Source organism: Rosa chinensis, chromosome 2 (assembly GCF_002994745.2).
Source record: "Rosa chinensis cultivar Old Blush chromosome 2, RchiOBHm-V2, whole genome shotgun sequence".
NCBI lineage: Eukaryota > Viridiplantae > Streptophyta > Magnoliopsida > Rosales > Rosaceae > Rosa > Rosa chinensis.
In genome coordinates, this window is record NC_037089.1 from 84894624 (window position 1) to 84918326 (window position 23703).

The 23703-nt window shown below is 38.9% G+C and overlaps 1 protein-coding gene across 2 annotated transcripts; it reads left to right on the plus strand.

Moving 5' to 3' along the window:
* The first annotated feature begins 20331 nt into the window (after nt 1-20331).
* Nucleotides 20332-22074, plus strand: LOC112188290 (RING-H2 finger protein ATL13). Of its 2 annotated transcripts, none has more exons than XM_040515011.1 (2): nt 20332-20496; nt 21064-22074. In XM_040515011.1, the coding sequence occupies exon 2, from the start codon at nt 21112-21114 to the stop codon at nt 21895-21897; it is 786 nt and encodes a 261-aa protein (XP_040370945.1). In that variant the 5' UTR covers nt 20332-20496; nt 21064-21111; the 3' UTR covers nt 21898-22074. The 2 variants fall into 2 exon arrangements, with proteins under 2 accessions (XP_040370945.1, XP_024183153.1); XM_024327385.2 differs by having other exon boundaries at nt 21102-22074.
* Nucleotides 22075-23703: the final 1629 nt, after the last annotated feature.

Genomic DNA, 23703 nt, shown 5'->3' on the forward strand with positions numbered 1-23703 from the left:
CGTACTTTGTTGTTTCGAGTTTTCAGCAGAGAATAGTTTATTAGTTGAGTTCTCTTAAGTTTTTTAGTGAATGATGTCTCCTCTATTGTATATGCTTAGACGGGCAGTTGGATTGCCTATTTGTGTACATGGGGGAGAGAGCAGACAGTTGAAAATTTATATACACCAATTTTCTGTGGGCTGATGGATGCATTCATCAGTGAACAGTTAAAACTGTATGAAGCCCAGCTCTGCGGGCATAAATGGTAGGAATTATGATCATACAATAAAAACAATTTTGAGCGTACCCGAAATGACACCCCCAAAGGCTCAAACCCAGGTTGATTATCTCCCACCCAGAAAATGGGGAGTCAAAATACGAACCAAAAATGGCCACACATCAGACTTGCGGTAAATGACCGAAAAAGAGTTCTGATTAATCTGCACGCTCTTGTGATGAGCACAAGTCTACTCCACATCTAAAGCCTTTGGAGGTAATGCAATTGTCTGAAATCTAAGGGTTCAGATTGATTCTAATTTCTAATTGATGGCCTCGATTCAATTTCAATGAATATTTTAGGGGCGATGGATTAAATTCAATAGCAAATAATAAAGTAAATGATTTTTCAAAAAAAAAAATCTGAAAAAGTTAAATAAAAATTTCAATGAATATTTTAGGGGCTGTGACTACTAATCCAATCTAAGAGTTTTTTACTCCCATTTGTCCAATCTAACATTTATAGACAGTTTTGACCTCTTTTTAATTAATAAATTACACTCATCTCTCTCTCTCAGACACTTTTTTTCTCTCCCCTCCCCTCTTTGATCTATTCTCTCTCTCCTCCCCCTCACTGATTTCTTCTCTCACTGGAGACTGAATCCAGCAATGCCATCGCCCTCTAACTCCTCTCAGACTCTCTCTCTCCCCTCCCTTTTTCGAGCTCTTATTTCTCTCCTCCCCCCTCACCGGAGACCGAATTCGGCAACGTCTGCGGGCTTCATCATCATATGCGGCTTCGTCCCTGTCGTCGCCGTCTGTGGGCTTTGTCATCATATGCGAGGAAGAAGGATTCGAGTTTGGCCTGGACGGCGAGGAAGGAGTTGTGGGTGGTGTCGGTGTCGAACCAGAGGACGGGGACTGGTGGCGGAGGTCGAGAATGGCGATGCAGCCCTGGCAGTCGCCGGCGACGAAGAGGAGATGTCAGTTGGAAGGATTGGTAGAGAGGAAGTCTTGGCCGGGGGGGGGGGGGGTCGATGGCTGAAGTTTGCTCGGATTTGGTACCCATAGCATTTTCTCGGTGGCCAATTTTATTTATTTTTTATTTTTGGTAAATTGTGAGCTCGTAGGATAGGGAGGGAAAAAAAGAAGTGAACATATAAATTGATCAATTGTGTCTGTAGTGCATTCATTTTCGTTTTGGGAGTTTATGTAATTAACTGGAAGACAATAATATGATTATTGGTAGGCCTCATCAACGACTCGGCCCGGCCCATTCATAGCGGGCTTGGGCCGAGCCGGGCCTTACTATATATTTAAATAGTAGCGGCCGGGGCGGGCTCGGCTTTATTGTAAATCGAAAGATCCAGGCCCGTCCATATAAATTGGGCCTTGTGGGCTTTTTCGGGCTTTTTTGGGTCTGGCCTTGCGGGCTTTATTTACAAATAAATCTTTAAAGAGTCTAATTTTTTTTATAAATTTATATTTTTATATCATACACTCCAAAGACCAACGTCTATCAATTCAAAGAAAATAAAAAAATTATCCGTTGGATGTGATCATTACAATAAATTATGAGTGTGGCAAAAAATTTAGCCAATTTCACCATATTTTTGAATCCGATCGAATTGATCAACCGTCGTCACTTCTATGTCTTCTTGTTGATCGATGGTGTAACAACCGTGAATGTGCTTATTTTTCTACATCACGTCTATATATATTTCATCGATGCATATGCATGGACATAAGATAAAAATTTCAATTTTAATTACAAAGATGTTGACGTATACCAATTTGGCTCATAAAGTTGTATGACTTATATGTTGCATTTAAATTGTTCAGGTTCACTCTAAAGCAACCATGAAGTGTAAAATGAATTTAAAGAAACCAACCGCTTGATAAAGAGATTGTGATGTTTTATTGTGGTTGTAAAAAATCTAGCCTATTTGGTTTTCGTTTCGAATTCAATCAACCAGGTCAAACTTAGTTACTCTTATAAACATATATTTATATATCATGCATTCCAAAGAGCAACTCCTATCAATTCAAAGAAAATGGAAAAACCGACCTTTGGATGATATTATTACAATAAATTATGAGTGTGGAAAAAAAATTTAGCCAATTTCACCATATTTTCGAATCCGATCGAATTGGTCAACCGTCGTCACTTGTATGTTTTCTTGGTTGACCGATGACTTGATGACCGCGAAACGTGCTTATTTTTTCACATCACGTCTGTAAATATTCTATCAATGGATGTGCGTGTACATAAGATAAAAATTTCAATTTTAATTACAAAGACGTTGGCCTATATCAATTTGCCTCCTAAAGTTGTATGACTTGTACATTGTATTTAAATTGTTGAGGTTCATTCTAAAGCAACCATGAAGTAGAAAATGAATTTAGAGAAACCAACCACTCGATGGAGAGATTGTAATGTTTTATGGTGGTTCTAAAAAATTCAGCTAATTTGGTTCTCGTTTCTAATTCAATCAACGAGGTCAAACATAGTTACTTTTATAAATCTATATTTATATATTATACGCTCCAAAGAGCAACCCTTATCAATTCAATAAAAATGGAAAAACCGACAGTTGGATGAGATTATTAAAATAAATTATGTGTGATAAAAAATTTAGCCAATTTCACCATATTTTCGAATCCGATCGAATTGGTCAAACGTCGTCATGATATGTAGAATATATATGCACATATTCTATATAGAAGTATGAGAACTTCCACAAACATATATAAACACACACACACACACACACACACATATTCTTATAGATATATATAAAAGAATATGTGTTTGTGTGTGTGTTTATATATTTGTGGAAGTTCTCATACTTTTATATAGAATATGTGTTTATATACACACACACACACATATATATATATAAGAATATGTGTGTGTTTATATATATGTGTGTGTGTTTATAAATATATATACTTATATAGATATATGTGTGTTTATAAATATATATATATATATATATAACACATACATATATAATAGTTTACGAGCTTTTACAGGCCGGGCCTAGCGAGCTTTTGGAGGGCCGGGCAGGGTTTTTGCGGGCTTTTTGCTAGCCGGCCCACTACCCACTGAGGCTGGCTTTTGCGGGCTTTTTGCCGGGCCGGGCTGGGCTTTTGGCCCTCAGGGCCAGCGGGCCTCTATCGGCCCACTTGATCTGCGAGCTTTTTGATGAGGCCTAATTATTGGAGGGTAATAAGATGATTATCAGGGGCAATAATATGATTAATGGGAGGCAATAAAACAGTATTGAGGGGCAATAATATGATTACTTGATATTACTAGGGGCAATAAAATCGGACGTTGGAATCCGACTACTGATCCGATGGCCGGATTCCGGTCACCAGTTGTCGAGATTCCCGTCACAGGAGTCTGCGGTCGGCCGCCCGTCACTGGAGTCTGCGGTCGGCCACCCGTCACTGGAGTCTGGCAAGATCTCCAATGACTTCTCTCTCTAAGTGACAAAGAAAGATTGTCTTAAAAATAAATAAAATAAAATAAAAACTTAATTGGGTAATGGGTATTAAGGCAAAATATATATAAAATATTGTGTAAGTGGGCAATATCTTAGAGTGTTTGGATAAGTGGGGTTAATTAACCCCAAAATTGGGTAAATGATCATTTCCCCTATGGAAAATATGTAACCTATATGTATGTAAAATAAGGGTGCGACTATTGCCATTCTAATATTTTCTTAGTTCATCCTTCAAACATTTGAATTATTAAAAGACCACTATCTTAGTATCTTACCCAAGTACAAAAGACTAAATACATAACTAATTAATTAAAGAGTTAATTACATATAAGTGTATCTTTGAATTTTTTTTAGCCATAAGGCCACAAACTAATTTTTTCACTCATAAGGCCACTAGATTAAAAATGGTGTTATATTTTGGATATTTACATAAATGTCACTAGAGTAAAAACTCAACAACCATTCTCTCTCTCTCCTCTCCTGCGAGGTTTCCGATCAACCCTGGCCAACTCCGACGGGTCTCCAGCCAACTTCCAGCGGGACTTCAGTTGACCTCCTGACAACTTCCGGCAAACTTCGGCGACCACAAAAATTACTATCATTAACACTGTTAATGCTCAGAATACCGCCATATGATGTCGGCTTCCGATAAAGTGGATGAATGTCCAATCTTCCGATATGTATAGAGTTCACGAAATCCTGCTAATCTGTCAAGAGAAATACAACTGCGTCAAGAGGAGAGACCGCGGTTGGCGGTCTTTGCTCCTCCGATGCTAAAGTTAAACGATGTACTTATATTAACAAATGTAGTAGTAAATAGCTATTGAATGAGTAATAAATGAAGAGAGAGAAGTGAACATTTTATAGGTGACATAGTGAGTTACATCACTCTTGTTTTCGATGTGGGACTGATACACTTCATTTTGCCGAGTTTTGGTCCTTTTTGCAAAGAGAAATTTGGGTGGCGCGTCAAGGCATATTTCGGCTTGGAGTTGGCTTGCCGGCTGTGTTTCTAGGGGTTACATCGTTGAAGTCATTCCGAAAATGTGACATGGTTAAGTATCAGTGCTGATTATGGCCGGCAAGTGTTCTGTATGTACAAACAGCAAAAGTTATTGTCACTAGCAACAAAAGTTATTATCACTAGCAACAAAAGTTTTTGTCGCTAGCAACAAAAGCTACTCTGATGAGATTTCCGGTAACCTCCGGTGAGGTCACAAAAGCTACTGTCACCAACAACAAAAGCTATTGTTACCAACAAAAACTATTGTCACTAGCAATAAAAGCTACTCTTATGAGATTTTCGGCAACCTCTTGTGAGGTCACAAAAAAACTACTCTCACCAGCAACAAAAGCTATGCTCCTCAAAACCAAACCATTATTCCCACCAACAAAAATTACTATCACCAAAAGTCATTGTCACTAACACTAAAAGCTATTAGCACTAGCAACAAAACCTATTTTGATGAGATTTCCGCGACCTTCGGCTCGGTCACTAAAGCTACCGTCACAAATAACAAAAGCAATTGTTACCAGTAAAAAAATGTATTGTCAGCAACAAAAGCTACGCTCCCTATAACCAAATGCTACAATTCCCACCAACAAAAGCTATTATCCCCACCAACAATAGTAACTGTGACAAGTATCAAAAGTTACTCCGATGAGATCTCCAGTGAGCTAACAAAAGCTACGGTCACCAACACCAAAAGTTACTATCACCAACAACAAAAACTACTCTGATGAGGTAACAAAAGCTACTGTCACTAATACTAAAAGTTACTCTCATTAACAATAAAATTTACTCCGGTGAGGTCTTCGACGAAGTTTCAAAAACTAGTGACACCAATAACAAAAACTATGATCATTAACAACAAAAGCTATTCTTAACAACACCAAAAGTTACTATTATCAATACCAAAAGCTACTGTAACAAACAAGAAAAGCTACGGTTACCAACACCACATTGCTGCTGTCACTAACAACAAAAGCTACTATAATCAACGCCAAAAACTACATTCACCAGCACCAAAAGGTACTATCAAATAAAGTAAAAATTGCTCCCAAAGACTAAGAAAACTATTACCATAGACTAACAAAGTTACTCCCAATGTCTGAAAAACTATTATCTTCCAACAAAAAAGCTACTCCAAAACATCAAAACAATTTACAATGTCAAATGCTTGAATCACAACGGTCCGATTTCAACCAAACAAAACTCCAATTAGGCACACATTTTGCCAAATGTTCCGAGACCAAGAACAACTAGTCAATATATATTCACATGCCACACTCCACAACACCTACTAACTAAGAAAGTAACAATATCATAGGTTCAAAGTGTATTCTTTGATTACGCCATGTCTTGGGCTCAAAATTTGAATCCAAATATCAAACTGACAAGTTTACACAAACGCAAATACCATAGCATCAAAATTGAACAATGAGGCATAAAATTAAGATCCAATTTCATTCATAACATTTAAGAAGTCCGACAAAATTCTAAATTAAGTTTAGCCTAGCATCATATTACAAACTCTCGATTGCTCAACATGATTTGAATTGGTATTGTACTTGCGGATTAATCAAGTAGCATCATATTGCAAACTCTCAATTGCTCTGTTCCACCAATGAATCAAAATCAAAAACTTAACTAGTAATTCTAGACATATTAAGAGATCAAATGCACATATCAAACGTCTACTGAAATCGTAATTCTGAAATTGGTGCTTTGTTACCGTAGTCTTTCACTGTCAATCTCCTTTTCCGACACTCGCTTCTTCCGGGCAAAATTACACGCTGAAATTGAGTGAAAAGACCTCTTGCAACGTTCCGATCTTCAGAGTAGGGAATCAGAGAGATCTGAGTTCGCCTCTAGTAAGGTAGCTCCAATGGGAGCTTCTTCGTCGCCGTCATCTTCTACACGATTGAAATTCAGGGGAATTTAAATAAAAAATTTGCACAAAATCTCGTAGATTTGAACTTGATGTAGATCGAAGAGCATCAGATTGAACAAAAACGGTGGAGCGGGGTCATTTCGGCCGAATTGTTCATATTCCCCAATCCAATTCCGGTCGCTGGAGTTGGATCCTCTCGATCATCAACCGACATAAGGTGGTGGAATTAGGGTGAACTAGCACCATCAGGTCGGCGTCTTGAAGATCTATATGTGATTGCAGAGAGAAAGAGAGCACTGTGTTAGTGGTATCTGGAATTGGAGGCGGTGTCCGAGATGTGAAGATCTGTGATCGAGGAGAGAGAGAGAGAGCATCGTGCAGGAGGTTCGCCGGAATCGGAGGCGGAGACCAAGACGTGAAGATCTGTGATCGACGAGGGAGAGAGGGGGAGCAGAGAGAGAGTGAGAGAAACTGTGACCGTGGAGAAAGAGAGTGATCACAGATCGATGGAATTGGGTCTGTTAGGTAGGAATGGTAAAATTGTCAAAAATGAAATAATTTTGGGATGCAGGTGGCCTTATTTGTACAACAAAATTTAGGTGGCCTTATGGCTAATTAAAGTTTCAAAATGACACTTATGAGTAATTTTCTATTAATTAAATGCAAAGACTACTAATTACTCATTGGATAACATTAATCTTCATTTCTCCACCCAATTTAAATTTATTACTCTATTTTTGTCTTTTTTATGCCTCCTCAGTTTTCGTTATTGAATTCACAAAACCATTAATGTTAACTTCATCAAAATCTTTGCAATACCCTTTATGAACACTGAAAGTAAAAATTTAAAACAGGAAACAAAAATCATTCTCTTCTTCATTATTCATAGTTGTTAATAGGCCTGTAAATGGACCGGGTTCGGATCGGATCGACCTAAATCCAAATTCGTTTACTAAAAAAAAAATTCTATCCAAACCCGCTCCGTTAACCCGGCGGATCATTGATACCTCGATCCAAATCCGTATCCGTCGGATTAACGGATACCCGATCCGCTAATCCGATCATTTTATAATTTCAAATATTTTTAAATTTTAAATAGTAATATTAAATTTATATCATAATATCTCATAAAATATTAATAAAATATTAAAATAACATGATCTACATGAAGAGTATCACCAAAAATAAAATTACATTATCAAAAATAAAATTACGAAGACTGCCTCTTAGATTTCTGCAAAAAAGTAATATTAGAAATCTTTAATATTTTATATTTTAAAAAAATAATAATATATTAATAAAAAATAATATTTTTTTATTACTAAAACGGGTCGGATCATTAACGGATCGGATCGACTTAAATCCAAATCCGATTCGTTTATTAAACGGGTTAACGGATTCGGATCATTAACGGATCAACGGATCAAAATGTTCGATCCAAACCTGTTTAATAGCTACGGATCTGGAGCGGATCCGGATCAAAATCCGGTCCATTTACAGGTCTAGTTGTTAACTTACTAATCTTTTGACATGGATTAAATAGACAAACATTGAAACTAAAAGAAAAAAAAAATGGAAGTAAGGCAGTTTATGATTTTATTTGGAAACTTTAATGTATTTAATTGGTATAAATTAAAGGAGAGATTTTCGTTAATTTTTTTTTAATTGGATATGTTATAATTAAGGATATTTCTGAAATGAGAAGAAATGAGGTAGATGAGTAAATTTAATTATTAAAATTAAAATATAGAGTGTAATACTAATGAGCAAGTAGGGTGAACAAAGAAAATGATAGCGTGATAATAGCCGCACCTATAAAATATTTATGTATGAAATATAAATTCATATTGTAGTTACATGATTGTCTAAAATGATTAAAATTTTGAAATGACTATAGTTTTTTTTTTTTTTTGAAAATGTTAAAATGACTATAGTTTTTGATTAAAGAGAGTTGGAGATGCAAAATCTAAATAAATAAGAATGACACTAATGGTGTCAAATTCGTGAAATGATGATGGCTTTTCACGATGCTCAAGTGATAACAATGAGCAGATCAGAAACTTGGGACTTGATAGCGGATCATGATACTATCTTTTCGATCAATGATGCAAAAGGGGTCGATCGGAAAGGTGGTGGAAGACACTGGTGGTTATTGAAAAGGTAGTGTGGCGTGACAACTCACAACCCGAATTAAACGTAGCAGGGTTCGAGACCGCTATGTAATAGCTGGACAGTCTTTGCGTTCCATGGTGGTTGTGGCACAGAGATTTGGGAGAACTGAGAAAGGGGCTAGGCCGTCGGTGTAATGGGCCTGACTATGGGGCCCGTTTAACACGGCTATTTAGGGACTGGCAAGTCACGAGTGACTATTGGGCCCGTTGACACCTGTATTTAAGGAGTGGCAAGCGTGGAACCCCATCTCATGCCGGCGATGGAGCGCTCGATCTTGTAAGGTGCAGAGTTCCTGATCTATGTTTATTTTCAATTTGCGTCGTTAACTCGTTAAGACATGTTTATCTGTTTAAAACAAATTCTTCTTTTTACTCCTTGGTGATTTAGGGAGGCAGCTTTTCCTAATCCTAGTAGAAAATGGGGTTTTACTCCTCTTTGATTTAGGGATAGCTAGCTATATATAGTCCTCTTCATCTTTAACTGTAGAATCGCTGTAAATCTGTATGTAATTAGGATTTTATTTAATTAGAATATCCTGTAATCATGGAAAGATTGTTTCCTATTAGAGTTAGACTACTCCTTTGTATTTGTATATATATATCCCCATTGTGGGATGAATAGATTAATTGAATTAACCCTGAATTGAAGTATTCTTTTCTACTTGGTATCAGAGCAGGTTCAATCCTTTGAACTTGCCTGCATCCTTTGAATCCTAAATCCTGAATCCTGAATCCTGAATCCCAAAGCACAACTTGTCTGCATCCTTTGAATCCTAAATCCTGAATCCTGAATCCTGAATCCCAAACCACACCACAAACCGCTGCGTACCACCACCATTAAAATCAAGCCGTCCCTGAATTTTTGAAACCCTAGAAAAACCAAACCTGAAAAAAAACAAACCCCGAATTCCTCAATGGCCGTTCAACGCCGACCAGGTCCTCCTCCAGGCTTCTCAGGTCCTTCTCCACGCCGTCCTCATGACAAACCAAACCCATACGCAAACAAAAAATGTGTTGTCTGTGGGGAAGTAGGTCATACCAAGGAGCGGTGCTATGAAGTGATTGGCTACCCTGATTGGTGGGACTTCACCAGGAAACCGCGAAAGAATCCGGGTAAGGCGGCTATTGCTACTACAGAGGAAGAGCATCTCGACAATGCCTCCGCTAATGTAGCGCAGTCAGGTATGAAGGGTAAGGCTACTTTGAATAATACATGGATAATTGATACAGGTGCATCTGATCATATGACCAATGACCCTAGTCTTGTGAAAAACCTTAGACGTTCTTCTCAAAATATTGTCTCTACTGCTGATGGTACTCCAACTCCGGTCACCGGAGAAGGTTCTATTGCTTTATCTGATACCTTAACCCTTGAATCTGTCTTAGTTGTTCCATCACTAGCCTATAATCTCCTGTCTGTTGGTCAAGTTATTTTAGCTCTTGCATGTATTGTGACCTTCTATCCGTCTTTCTGTGTGTTTCAGGACATTCTGACTCGACGGATTCTTGGTTATGGTGTTAGAAGGGGGAAATTATACTATCTGGATCTGACAGAGACTGGAAAGAAACAGAAGCATCTTTTGGGACAAGCTAATCAGATCAACGGGGTAGAGAATGCGAAGGAAGCTGTATGGTTATGGCATCGCCGTTTAGGTCACCTATCCTTTCGTTATCTTAAGAAGCTGCAACCTCAATTGTTTTCACTTGTTAGTGATTTGGATTTCCACTGTGACATCTGTGAACTGGCCAAGAGTCACCGTATTTCATATTCACCAAGTCTTAATAAAAGTCCTGTTCCTTTTATGAAGATTCACTCCGATGTCTGGGGTCCTGCGAAAATTCCTTCTCTTTCTGGAGCTCGGTATTTTGTAACATTTATTGATGATTGCACTCGCATGACATGGGTGTCATTACTGAAGAATAAGAGTGATGTATTTGGAATGTTTACCGAATTTCACAAAATGGTGGCAACTCAGTATCAACAATCCATCAGAGTGTTTCAGTCTGACAATGGTGGAGAGTTTGTGAATGGCCCTATGATTGAGTTTTGCCGGTCACATGGAATTCGTCATCAAACCTCCAATTCTTATACTCCTCAACAGAATGGTTTAGCAGAACGGAAGAACAGGCAGTTGATGGAAGTTGTTCGTGCTTCCTTGTTTGGCATGAATGTACCTCGGTCCTATTGGGGCGAAGCAGTGAAATCAGCAGCATATCTTATCAACCGTACTCCTTCCCGGGTGATTGAGTTTCAGAATCCTCATCAAAAGCTTCATACACTTTTGACCATCCCTTCTATGCCTAATTTGGAGCCCCGGGTGTTTGGGTGCACAACTTATGTTCATATTCCCAAGCCTCAACGTAGCAAGCTTGATCCTCGTGCCCGTAAGTGTATATTTGTTGGTTATGCTGACTTCCAGAAGGGTTATCGATGTTATGATCCTCTTACTGGCACTATACATATATCTCTTGATGTCTCATTCCGTGAATCAGAGCCATATTTCTCAGGAGGAACTTCTCAGTCTTCCCTTCAGGGGGAGAGAGGTTATGAAGGGAATCCTTGTTCTATTATTGATTCTGATGTCTTTGAAGACTTGGAAGATTTGGAGGAACGATTTGAAGGTAGAAATTCAGAAACAGAAAATGCGACTGCCGAACAGAGGAATGCAACTGCCGAACAGAGGAATGCAACTGCCGAACAGAGTGTTGTAAATTCCGAAACAAGGAATGCGACTGCCGAACAGAGTGTTGTGAATTCCGAAACAGAGAATGCAACTGCTGAAACTGCCGAACAGAGCGTTGTGAATTCTGAGACAGAAGAGACGACCTTTCTTGATAATTTGAAACAAAATCAAGACGTATCTGAAGCTCACACACAAGATATTCCCCCTTCTGCCTCACCAACTGAAGATCCCAGTCAGAATGATCCACCTCAGGTACCCCTAAACTTTAATGAGTCTTCTGGGTTAGAAAGTGTCGAACCTAGGAAATCACAAAGGGTTACCAAGGGAATTCCTAAGAAACAATATGAACCAGATATCAAAGCCAAAGCTAAATACCCTATAGCTAATTTTATGTCTAACCATAGGATTTCTGGGTCACATGCACTTGTTGTTGATCAATTATCTACTGTATCTATTCCTAGTAACGTGCAGGATGCATTGACGAATCCAAAATGGACCAAGGCGATGAATGAAGAATTGGAAGCTCTTCAGAAAAATGCAACATGGGAGCTAGTACCTATGCCAGTTGGAAAGAAGACTGTAGGATGTCGTTGGGTATTTACTGTGAAGCTTAATGCAGATGGAACTATTAATAGATACAAAGCGAGGTTGGTTGCCAAAGGCTATACACAACGCTATGGGATTGATTATGAGGAGACTTTTGCACCTGTGGCAAAGATTAATACTGTCCGGATTCTAATCTCACTTGCAGCAAACAAAGATTGGCCCTTGCACCAGTTTGATGTGAAGAATGCGTTTCTTAATGGAAATTTGGAGGAAGAAGTGTACATGGATATGCCCCCAGGTGTTAAGAATTACCCAAGTGATGTTGGCAAGGTGTGTAAATTGAAGAAGTCTTTGTATGGCCTAAAACAGTCTCCAAGAGCTTGGTTTGGAAGATTTTCAAAGTCCATGAAAGCCTTTGGATATAGACAGAGCAATTCTGACCATACCTTGTTCATCAAGCGCAAGAATGGTAAGATTACAGCTCTTATTGTGTATGTTGATGACATGATTGTTACAGGAGATGATCTGAAGGAGATAAATGAATTGCAAAAGTATTTGTCAAAGGAGTTTGAAATGAAGGATCTGGGACAACTAAAGTATTTTTTGGGTATTGAAGTTGCAAGGTCTAAGAAGGGGATTTCACTTTCACAGAGAAAATATGTTCTTGATTTACTTGCTGAAACGGGGATGCTGGACTGCCGACCCATCGAGACACCCATTGAGATGAATCACGGACTTGCTATCTATCCTGATCAAGTGCCAACTGATAAAGGGAGGTATCAACGTCTTGTAGGAAGGTTGATTTATCTTTCACATACTAGACCTGATATTGCTTATGCTGTGAGTGTTGTTAGTCAATTTATGCATTGTCCTAGTGAAGAGCATATGGATGCAATTTTTCGTATTTTGAGGTACTTGAAGAGGGCGCCAGGTAAAGGGTTACTGTTTCAAAAAAAAGATAAATTGGAAGTTGTTGGGTACACAGATGCAGATTGGGCTGGTGATAAAACGGACAGACGTTCTACATCTGGGTACTTCACTTTTGTTGGAGGGAACCTTGTCACTTGGCGTAGCAAAAAGCAAAAAGTCGTTGCCAGATCAAGTGCAGAAGCTGAGTTCCGAGGTATGGCACATGGAGTATGTGAAATATTGTGGATTCGTAATGTCTTGAAGGACCTGGGTTACAAGCTTAAAAAGCCTATGGATTTGCATTGTGATAATACAGCTGCCATTGAGATTGCACATAATCCAGTTCAGCATGATAGAACAAAGCATGTGGAGGTTGACCGTCATTTTATTAAAGAAAATCTTGACAGAAAGGTTATTCGCTTTCCATTTGTAAACTCAGAGGAGCAATTAGCTGATGTTCTTACTAAAGGAGTGTCCAGAAAGGTATTTGACAGCTCGGTTGACAAGTTGGGCATGATTGACATCTATGCACCAACTTGAGGGGGAGTGTAGAATCGCTGTAAATCTGTATGTAATTAGGATTTTATTTAATTAGAATATCCTGTAATCATGGAAAGATTGTTTCCTATTAGAGTTAGACTACTCCTTTGTATTTGTATATATATATCCCCATTGTGGGATGAATAGATTAATTGAATTAACCCTGAATTGAAGTATTCTTTTCTACTTTAACTAGTAGAACATACTCATCCATCGATTTATTCACCATTAACATCAACTCTTCAAGATACTCCTTTACCCTCACAGATTGATTAAAGGAGGATTACTACTACTCCTACTACTACAGGTTACTGATTAAATCGCCATTTTTTCTTCTAATATCAGTTCTTCAAGCATGTCCGAAGGGAGGAATATATATAGGAGCAAAGTAATGCAGTCACATAGACCACGGCAACCAATCCCGGAGGGTCATATTCAGATCAACCTCTGTCTCTACAGGCAAAGCCGCGTCTGGCATGATGATCTTGCAAACTTCACGCATGATCAACGTAGCTTGGTACGTCAAAGAGGCAATTGGATCACTCCCGAATTCTTAACCGGAAGAGACATGCGCTGGCTACTTTTTGCGGGAGGTCTCCCACTGGAAGAACAGCCGCCTATTCTTGAGAAAATAATTCAGTTTGCTCAAGTCCCCGAGCTGCCTATTTTTGTGGTAATAATACACACCCGTGTTTGCTCTTTAGGTAGTGTTGACTATCAGGATATCATTGATTTGGTTGCAAGAGAGCCGATCGTTGTTAATTTACGTGCTTCCCCTACCCCTATCACTCCTACTGCGCATGCTTCTACGGTGTCCCTGCTAGGAACATATATGTCACTTCTTACTATTCCTGCATCTAGATCCTCGACTGAAGGTTTGAAGAAAGTGAGATTTGATAGTTTGGAAGAAGATGTTATCCGAGAGACTCCAACATGTGCCATTTGTATCAAAGACTTTGTAGAATGTGTTGATGAACTGATTACTAGTTTACCCTGCGCCCACCACTATCATGTAGATTGCATTGTCCAGTGGCTGAAGAGAGATCACACTTGTCCCTTGTGCCGATACCAAATGCCACCTGCGAGTATGGACTGGGACGGGGACGGGGACGCAGTCTAGCCATCAAATCCCTAACAGAGGCTGTCGGAATCTCAAGTATGATGGGAGAGCTGATCCTTCCGAATGTATTTTATAGTAATTTAATTTCGTACTTGTTTGTTTTTCTTTTCATCAAATAAGATTTGCGTAGCAGCAGTCCCTAATTTTGGTTTCTTGTTTGGAATAAAATCCTTCTGAATTGCTGAAAGAAAAAGGGGTGTGTGTTGATGCGCATTTGGTTTCTAAACTATTTTTTCATCTTACAAAGTCTTCAACAATTTAATTTCCGGAGGTGCAATATGAAGTGGGAGATTGGAAAACCATTCAAAATTTATCTCATCCCAGAGGAAAGGTATTTCAATAGAAGCAAACTATAGTTCCATGGGACTTGATTTTGTTATGGTCTCCGCTGAAGTGGGAGATTGGAAAACCATTCGAAATTTATCTCATCCCAAGGGAAGGTATTTCAATAGATGCAAACTATAGTTCCATGGGACTTGATTTTGTTATGGTCTCCGTTGAGCTTAGAAACTGAGGATGTCCAAATATATGAACTTCATTTGTTCTGTAACTACCATTTACTAGCTTGCCAAGCAATTCAACTCCTTGCTGCTACTTAGGTTCAGGCAATCCGGATACAACTAACACCTAGAGCCCCAATTCATATATGACATTAGTTGTGCTGATGTTGTGAGCTACAAGCAGTGAACTTTATCTGGACTTACATCTCCATAGGATAGTTTACGTCCTTTCGCAGTGATAAATCATACTAACAAAAAAAAAATTCGAGCAACTGATTACCACCAAACACACATTAATTTTGATGGGAGAAGAGTTAGAGAAGTTGAATTATATACCAATTCATGAACCTGTTCTTAATCCATTTGTTATCCTTGATCTCCATATGAACCCAGCCCCACATGGGCCTATAATATCAATGAATTCATTCTGACTTTTACTATTACCTCTGTGTACCAGAAATTACCTCAAGTAAATGGTAAACAGAGGTAATAGTAAAATTCAGAATGAATTACTTGATAGCAGCTTTGGAAATGGCACGATCAGACAGACAGACATGGCCAAACGGAGCGAACACTACCAGAGAGGAGCAGCATTTCTTGTTCTCCTCCTCCTCGGAGCTACAGTGAAAATTTAACAGAAAATTATACGTATACTAAACCTAACCTCAAAATCACTGTTCATTTAGCTTGTCTTTTAGCGAAATGAATAGTGACCTGATGGTTTTACCCTGCATTTGTTCTGATATTTTGCGTGGTTGCCCCGGAGACAGGTGTTACCAGAATACCAGCGTCGTGCGCCGGGTGGTTCTGAAAAAGGACATTTGTTTCCCTCGTCTGCATGATGCATGAAGAGAGAAGAGTACCTCCGCAGATGAAATTAGGATTTGCACGTCGCCGATCTTTGCACTTCTTCTCCTTCCTTTTTTTCTCTGAAAACAAAATAATGATATTCATGGCTGTTTGGATTTATTGGCTACCTGCATCTGACAATTCTTGGCAACATCAGCTCCTCAGGTTTGCTATTGCTGGCAATATCAGTTTCTCACAATCTCAGGATTTTGTCTTTGATGCTATATGAATGTTTGATACTCTTTTTTTTTTCCCAAAAGGAGAAGTAAATTGAAAGTTTAATACTTTACTTTCATTGACTGTGGTAAATGGGGCTTTGTATCACCAATAAGGTTGTGTAGGTGGGAACTAGTTGCTATAAATTTACCTCTTCTGAGAGGGAAATAAGGATATTCTGTTAGTCTTTCTGGTTTCTTTATTCATATTTCTTTGTCATTGTACTTTATACACTCATTACATGGTTGTGGTTTTTTTTACAAAGTCATTGATTGGAGATTCAAGGGACAAGCCATTCCTAAGGAGAGATCTGAGAGGATTTTCCAAAGTAATATGCCCAAATGTATGCAATGTCTACACCTGGAACTTACCGACTTAATTTTGTCCTCCTATATTATCATGTAAAGCATGCTCTATACATTATACATAGATCCCATTTCGCCAACTTTATATCACTCTGCCTTTCATATTCTTAGATTGTAATTTTGCTATGAGCATGATATTGTAATCTATATCTACCGTTGCAAAGCCATTTAGTTTCTTAGTTGTGGCAGTCTTTTTAACATCACATACCTCTTTTGAAACTGGAACCTTAAAAATGTCATTTGAATGTTTTTTCTTTTGTCAGGAAGGTTTCTTATCTGCTGTTGGGAGCTTGAAAGAGGTAAGCCATGTCATTCTCTTATCTCAAGTACCTCTCTCTCTCTCTCTCTCTGTGTGTTAGAAACATCACCACTGTAAGAAAGGAAATGTTTTTTTTACTGTGATTAATAAGGTAGCAGTTGTTTGTTTACAAAGGTGCCGAAGAAGATGAGTCAATACTGATGAAAGAAAATTAGCCGAAGAAGATGAGTCAATACTGATGGCCTCAGGAATCCCTTACACCATCATCAGGGCTGGTTTGTTACAAAACTCTCCACGTGGAACTCAAGCTAGGCTTTAGCTTTGAAAAGGTTAGTTGATGCCAAAGTTTTCTCCTTTTCTTTTTTTCCCCTCCCTGCAGCCATTAGAGATCTAACCGAACATATGTGGATCAATTATGCATAGTTTCTTCATGTCCTTTGTGAAATTCAAATCAATCTGCTTTCTTTACATTGCTATAATGTAATATACATGGGGAAAAATATGTGTTATCCACATTTTGTAGATAAGGCCTGAATTTTTGACCAATTATAAGCAATCCCAGACGATGTCTGAATAGATCATTATGTAAAGTTTACTCATGCGATGCAAAAGTGCATTGGTCATAGGACATTCTAGGTGTATTGCAAGGGGTTCAAATGAAAGAGAAACAGTCCACAGACAAGTAGCTGCTGAAACAGCAGACTTCACAAGATTCTGCTAAAAATCTTTTTTCAAAGGTTTGGGGCTGAGGATGTGACACGATAACTATTTTTGTAAAATTTATGGTGGTATAGCCTGCCACTGAAATTGAGAAGGATGTTAGTGCTGAGAAGCAGTTGGAAGAGATGGATCTATGACAGATGGTATGGAGTATATCTTCAACTTAGCAGACAGTTGAGATGTTGTCGTGGTTTTGCTATTGAATGAGGTCATTTTTTGTTTTGTTTTTACTTTATCTTTCCTTCTAATATGCTATTCATTTGCAAAGAGATATTGTTGGAGTGGTTGCTCTAGTGTACATATGCATTGTTATGGTGATGTTTGCTGTTTTCAATTACATAACATATATAATCTATATGAAAAGTGTCTAATGGCCTTACATTAGGCAAGTCAAGTGACTCTAAACCACAGAGTACGTTTGCAATTAAGTTGAAATGATCACTGTACGGATTGAAACAATCCAGACGGATGTGGTATGCCCGTCTAAGTGACTACTTGATTGGGAAGGGATATAAGAACGATGAATTATGCCCCTGCGTATTCATAAAGAAAACAAGTTCCGGATTTGCAATTGTAGTAGTTATGTCATAACTAGTAGTCTTGATAAAATAAGAGAAACTGCGAGCTACTTGAAATCCGAATTTTAGATGAAGGATCTTGGGAAAACTCGATTCTATTCAGGCCTTGAACTAGAACACCGAGTTTGTGGAATATTAATCCTCCAGCCTGCATATGTCCAAAAGTCAGGCGATATAACATGGTCAAAGCACATCCTGCTAGCACTCCCATGATCGGTCGAAGTTTGGATGCAAGGAAAAATCCATTTCGTCCGAAGGAATATGACGAACAAGTGTTGGGAGCTGAAATTCCCTATCTAAGTGCAATAGGCGCATTATTGTACTTAGCCCAATTTACTCGACCAAACATTGCATTCTCAGTGAACTTGTTAGCTAGATTTAGCTCAGCGCCAACGCAACGTCACTGGAATGGTATCAAGAACATCTTTGATACCTAAAAGGAACCATTGACTTGAGACTGTTCTTTCCCTACATAGAGACAAGAGGGACCGCAGATGGAACTGCAATCCCTGAAGAAAATATTGATGGCGAAAGTGCCACTCACTACACCGAAACGCCAAATGATGTTTTGGTTGGTTTTGCTGATGCTGGGTATCTCTCTGACCCACATAAACGTTGTTCCCAAACTGGTTATGTATTTACCAATAGGAACACGGCGATATCTTTGAGATCAACCAAGCAAACCCTTGTGGCTACCTCCTCGAGCCACTCAGAGATCATTGTTGTACATAAGGCGGTTCGTGAGTGTGTATGGTTAAGAACTATCATTGCACATATTCGAAGGATTAGTGGTTTGAGTTATACCACTAAAGAGTCTACTTGCATTTACGAACACAATGCAGCTTGCATCGAACAGATGAAGCTAGGTTATATTAAGGGTGATAACACAAAACACATATCGCCAAAGTTGTTCTACAATCAACAACAACAGACCCTCCTCAAGATTCAAGTGAATCAAGTAAGGTCTGAGAAGAATGTGGCAGATTTGTTCACCAAATCACTGCCTAAGGCCACATTTGAGAAACATGTGAAAAGCATAGGAATGCGAAGAGTTTCCAAGCTCACTTGATTAATGTAATGATCAGGGGGAGATGTAGACGTCAGGGGGAGTCTAACACACACATGTCATTCTCAAATGTAGAAGGTGCGTTGTGTTCTTTTCCTTCGACCAAGTTTTATTTTTGTCCCACAAGGTTTTTATTGTTACTTGGAAAAGTTTTTAGTGAGGCAACAACTCATGCACCATTTCGTCTTTGACTTGACACAAGGGGAAGTGTTAAAGGAAAAACATATTGTGTGCCTTCGTCAAAGTGATTGACGGAGAGGGAATCAAGCAATTACCGATTAACATCAATCAGCATGGATTACGAACCAATCAGTAGTTAATGTCATCATTGTAATTGTTTTTTCCATTGTAATTCTCTCCCTATATAAAGGGGTTATGAAATGAAATGAGTAGACCAATTCCAATTGGCATTTTACTTTAATAGTAAGTAAAATATTTACAAAATATTCTACAAATGAGACTCAAGAAAATCAGCATTTCATTTTTTTTTTCAGCCAATGGATTCGTCTCAAAATTGTTCACTAAAGGAGTTTTTGCATGCACGTGGCAAGATGCCTATTCTGAACTAAATACAATCTTAACTATCAAAAACATTTTCTGTTGGGTTTAATTGGTAACAATTACAGAATGCTCTTATTGAAAAGGATCAGTCCGACCTTTGTCAGAGCATCTGGAGATAGAAAATTGCAGACAGTACAATGAAAAGAAGCTTACTGTTAATCAAATTGTCTCAGTTGAAACTTTCTTTTTTCAGTACAGTTCTGGTGGAAGTAACACTCCATTTTTAATTAGATTCTGGCCGCGGGTTTTGTAATAGTTCTACTGTGAGAGGGATTCACAAAAAAACTCCATCTACTACTACTGGTACTGATGATAGCAATCAGCCGATCAGAAACATGGGACTTGGTTGCGGGTCATGGTAACGTCTTTCCGATCAATGATGCATAATAAGGGCTCGATACTATCTACTGGAAAGATAGTAGCGGTTATTGGAAAGGCTGTGGGGCGTCACAATTCACAACCCGAATTAAACATCGCAGGGTTCGAGACCACTATGTACCAGCTGACATGGTTGTTGTGGCGCAGGGATTTGGGGAAAGTGAGAAAGGGACTAGTGTAATGGGCCTGACCGTCGGGCCCGTTTAAAACCTTTATTTAAGGACCGGCAAGTCACTATTGGGCCCGCATAACACCTGGATTTAAGGACTGGCACGTGGGGAACTCCATCAACTGCCGGCGATAGGGCGCTCGATCTTACAAGGTGCAGAGTTCTTCATCCATGTATTTTGTTTATTTTCCGCTTAACTTTTAATGTTTTGAGTGCAGATCTTTGGGAGTAGAATATCTGCCTCGCCGTTGAATTCGAAATAGGTAAGATTGGATAGTTGGGTTTGTTGGTTTTCCGAATTCCATGTTTTTGGTATTTTGATCGGCGGTCAATCACCATCTTCGGTCTGGTTCAGGAATTCAGGCTAACTGGAAGTTGGCTCCGGTTCGCTATATGTTTTCTTTGTATCTGTGTGTTTAGTTTTTACTCTTTTTATCAGTATTGCAGAGGATGAACTTAAATATTATTTTATTTTTATTGTTAAATTTGGGCCCCGACAGACGCTTCCCAAAGTAACTAAAGACTGACTTTGGATACAATATTTCAATTTGCGTCGTTAACTCGTTAAGACATGTTTATCTGTTTAAAACAAATTCTTCTTTTTACTCCTTGGTGATTTAGGGAGGCAGCTTTTCCTAATCCTGGTCGAAAATAGGGTTTTACTCCTCTTTGATTTAGGGATAGCTAGCTATATATATTCCTCTTCATCCTTTAACTAGTAGAACATACTCATCCATCGATTTATTCACCATTAACATCAATTCTTCAAGATACTCCTTTACCCTGACAGATTGATTAAAGGAGGATTTCTACTGCTCCTACTACTACAGGTTACTGATTAAATCGCCATTTTTTCTTCTAATATCAGTTCTTCAACCATGTCCGAAGAGAGGAATATATATAGGAGCAAAGTATTTCAATCAGATAGACCATCGCAACCAATCCCGGAGGGTCAAATTCTGATCAACCTATGTCTCTTCAGGCAAAGCCGCGTCTGGCATGATGATCTTGCAAACTTCACGCATGATCGACATAGCTTGGTACGTCGAAGAGCAGATTGGATCACTCCCGAGTACTTAACCGGAACAAACATGCGCTGGGTACTTTTTGCGGGAGGTGTCCCACTAGAAGAACAGCCACCTATTCTTGAGAAAATAATTCAGTTTGCTCAAGTGGCTGTCCCCGAGCTGCCTATTTTTGTGGTAATAGTACACACCCGTGTTTGCTCTTTAGGTAGTGTTGACTATCAGGATATCATTGATTTGGTTGCAAGAGAACCGATCGATGTTAATGTACGTGCTTCCCCTACTCCTATCACTCCTACTGCACATGCTTCTACGGTGTCCCTGCTAGGAACATATATGTCACTTCTCACTATTCCTGCATCTAGATCCTCGATTGAAGGTTTGAAGAAAGTGAGATTTGATAGTTTGGAAGAAGATGTTATCCGAGAGACTCCAACATGTGCCATTTGTATCAAAGACTTTGTAGAATGTGTTGATGAACTGATTACTAGTTTACCCTGCGCCCACCACTATCATGTAGATTGCATTGTCCAGTGGCTGAAGAGAGATCACACTTGTCCCTTGTGCCGATACCAAATGCCACCTGCGAGTATGGACTGGGACGGGGACGGGGACGCAGTCGAGCCATCAAATCCCTAACAGAGGCTGTCGGAATCTCAAGTATGATGGGAGAGCTGATCCTTCCGAATGTATTTCATAGTAATTTAATTTCGTACTTGTTTGTTTTTCTTTTTATCAAATAAGATTTGCGTAGCAGCAGTCCCTAATTTTGGTTTCTTGTTTGGAATAAAATCCTTCTGATTTGCTGAAAGAAAAAGGAGAGTGTGTTGATGCGCATTTGGTTTCTAAACTATTTTTTCATCTTACAAAGTCTTCAACAATTTAATTATATGAAGTGGGAGATTGGAAAACCATTCAAAATTTATCTCATCCCAGAGGAAAGGTATTTTTTTTTTTTTTTTTTTTTTTTTTTTTTTTTTTGATGAAGGGGTTTGGAACCCAGCCTAACTGGGAGGCTCAGCCCCACGCCCGGATTTAATTAAAGAAAAAGAGAAAAATTACAAAAGGGGAAAGGGGGACTAGACCAAAACCTCTCCCACAAAAAGAAAACAAAGAGAAAAATCCAACCAAATCAACGATAATGGAGGACTCCTAAGGCATCATTACGAAGCTTAGAAAAAATCTCCATTGGAGGCGTAGGGAGCCAGCAAAGAGAAGGAAAGGCCAATCCCAAATTCGCCAAGCAATCTGCCACTGAATTGCCTTCCCTATGAATATGACTGCAATAAAATTGCATCGAATTAAGGCGAGCTAAGCAATTGTGCCAATGAACACGCAGAGGCCAAGGGGGCTTGTAGGTAGAAGACCTCAACCCTTCAATCACACCCATAGAATCACACTCTAACCAGAGAGTATGCCAACCAAACTGATAAGCAAACTCCACTCCAATAATCACTGCCATTAACTCCGAATAAAAAGCATTCTGGAAACCCAAGTTCTGACAGTAGCCTCCAATATAATGCCCACCAGAAATTCTAAATATGCCACCACATGCCGCCGCCCCAGGATTCCCTTTAGCAAGGCCATCAGTGTTGAGCTTAATCCAGGAATGAGTCGGAGAAAGCCACCTAACCATACGAGGGATGCGCACCTGTTGAATAATGGGCTGAACTCCAAATTCCTTAAGAATATTTACATCCAGTAATCCTTTCGAACTACCTGGAAAGTAGGGTGCCGCAAAACGAACCCAAGATTTAATAGAACAAAGAACACGCCAGAGAGAGGGCTGCTTATTATCAAAGACCAGCTTGTTCCGCACCTTCCAAATCTGCATTAGAGTAAAAAGACCCGTTGCTAACCAAACATTAGCTAATTGAGAAGAGAATAGAGGAAAGGTATTTCAATAGAAGCAAACTATAGTTCCATGGGACTTGATTTTGTTATGGTCTCCGCTGAAGTGGGAGATTGGAAAACCATTCGAAATTTATCTCATCCCAAGGGAAGGTATTTCAATAGATGCAAACTATAGTTCCATGGGACTTGATTTTGTTATGGTCTCCGTTGAGCTTAAACACTGAGGATGTCCAAATATATGAACTTCATTTGTTCTGTAACTACCATTTACTAGCTTGCCAAGCAATTCAACTCCTTGCTGCTACTTAGGTTCAGGCAATCCGGATACAACTAACACCTAGAGCCCCAAATCATATATGACATTAGTTGTGCTGATGTTGTGAGCTACAAGCAGTGAACTTTATCTGGAGTTAAATCTCCATAGGATAGTTTACGTCCTTTCGCAGTGATAAATCATACTAACAAAAAAAAAATCGAGCAACAGAGTACCACCAAACACACATTAATTTTGACGGGAGAAGAGTTAGAGAAGTTGAATTATATACCAATTCATGAACCTGTTCTTAATCCCTTTGTTATCCTTGATCTCGA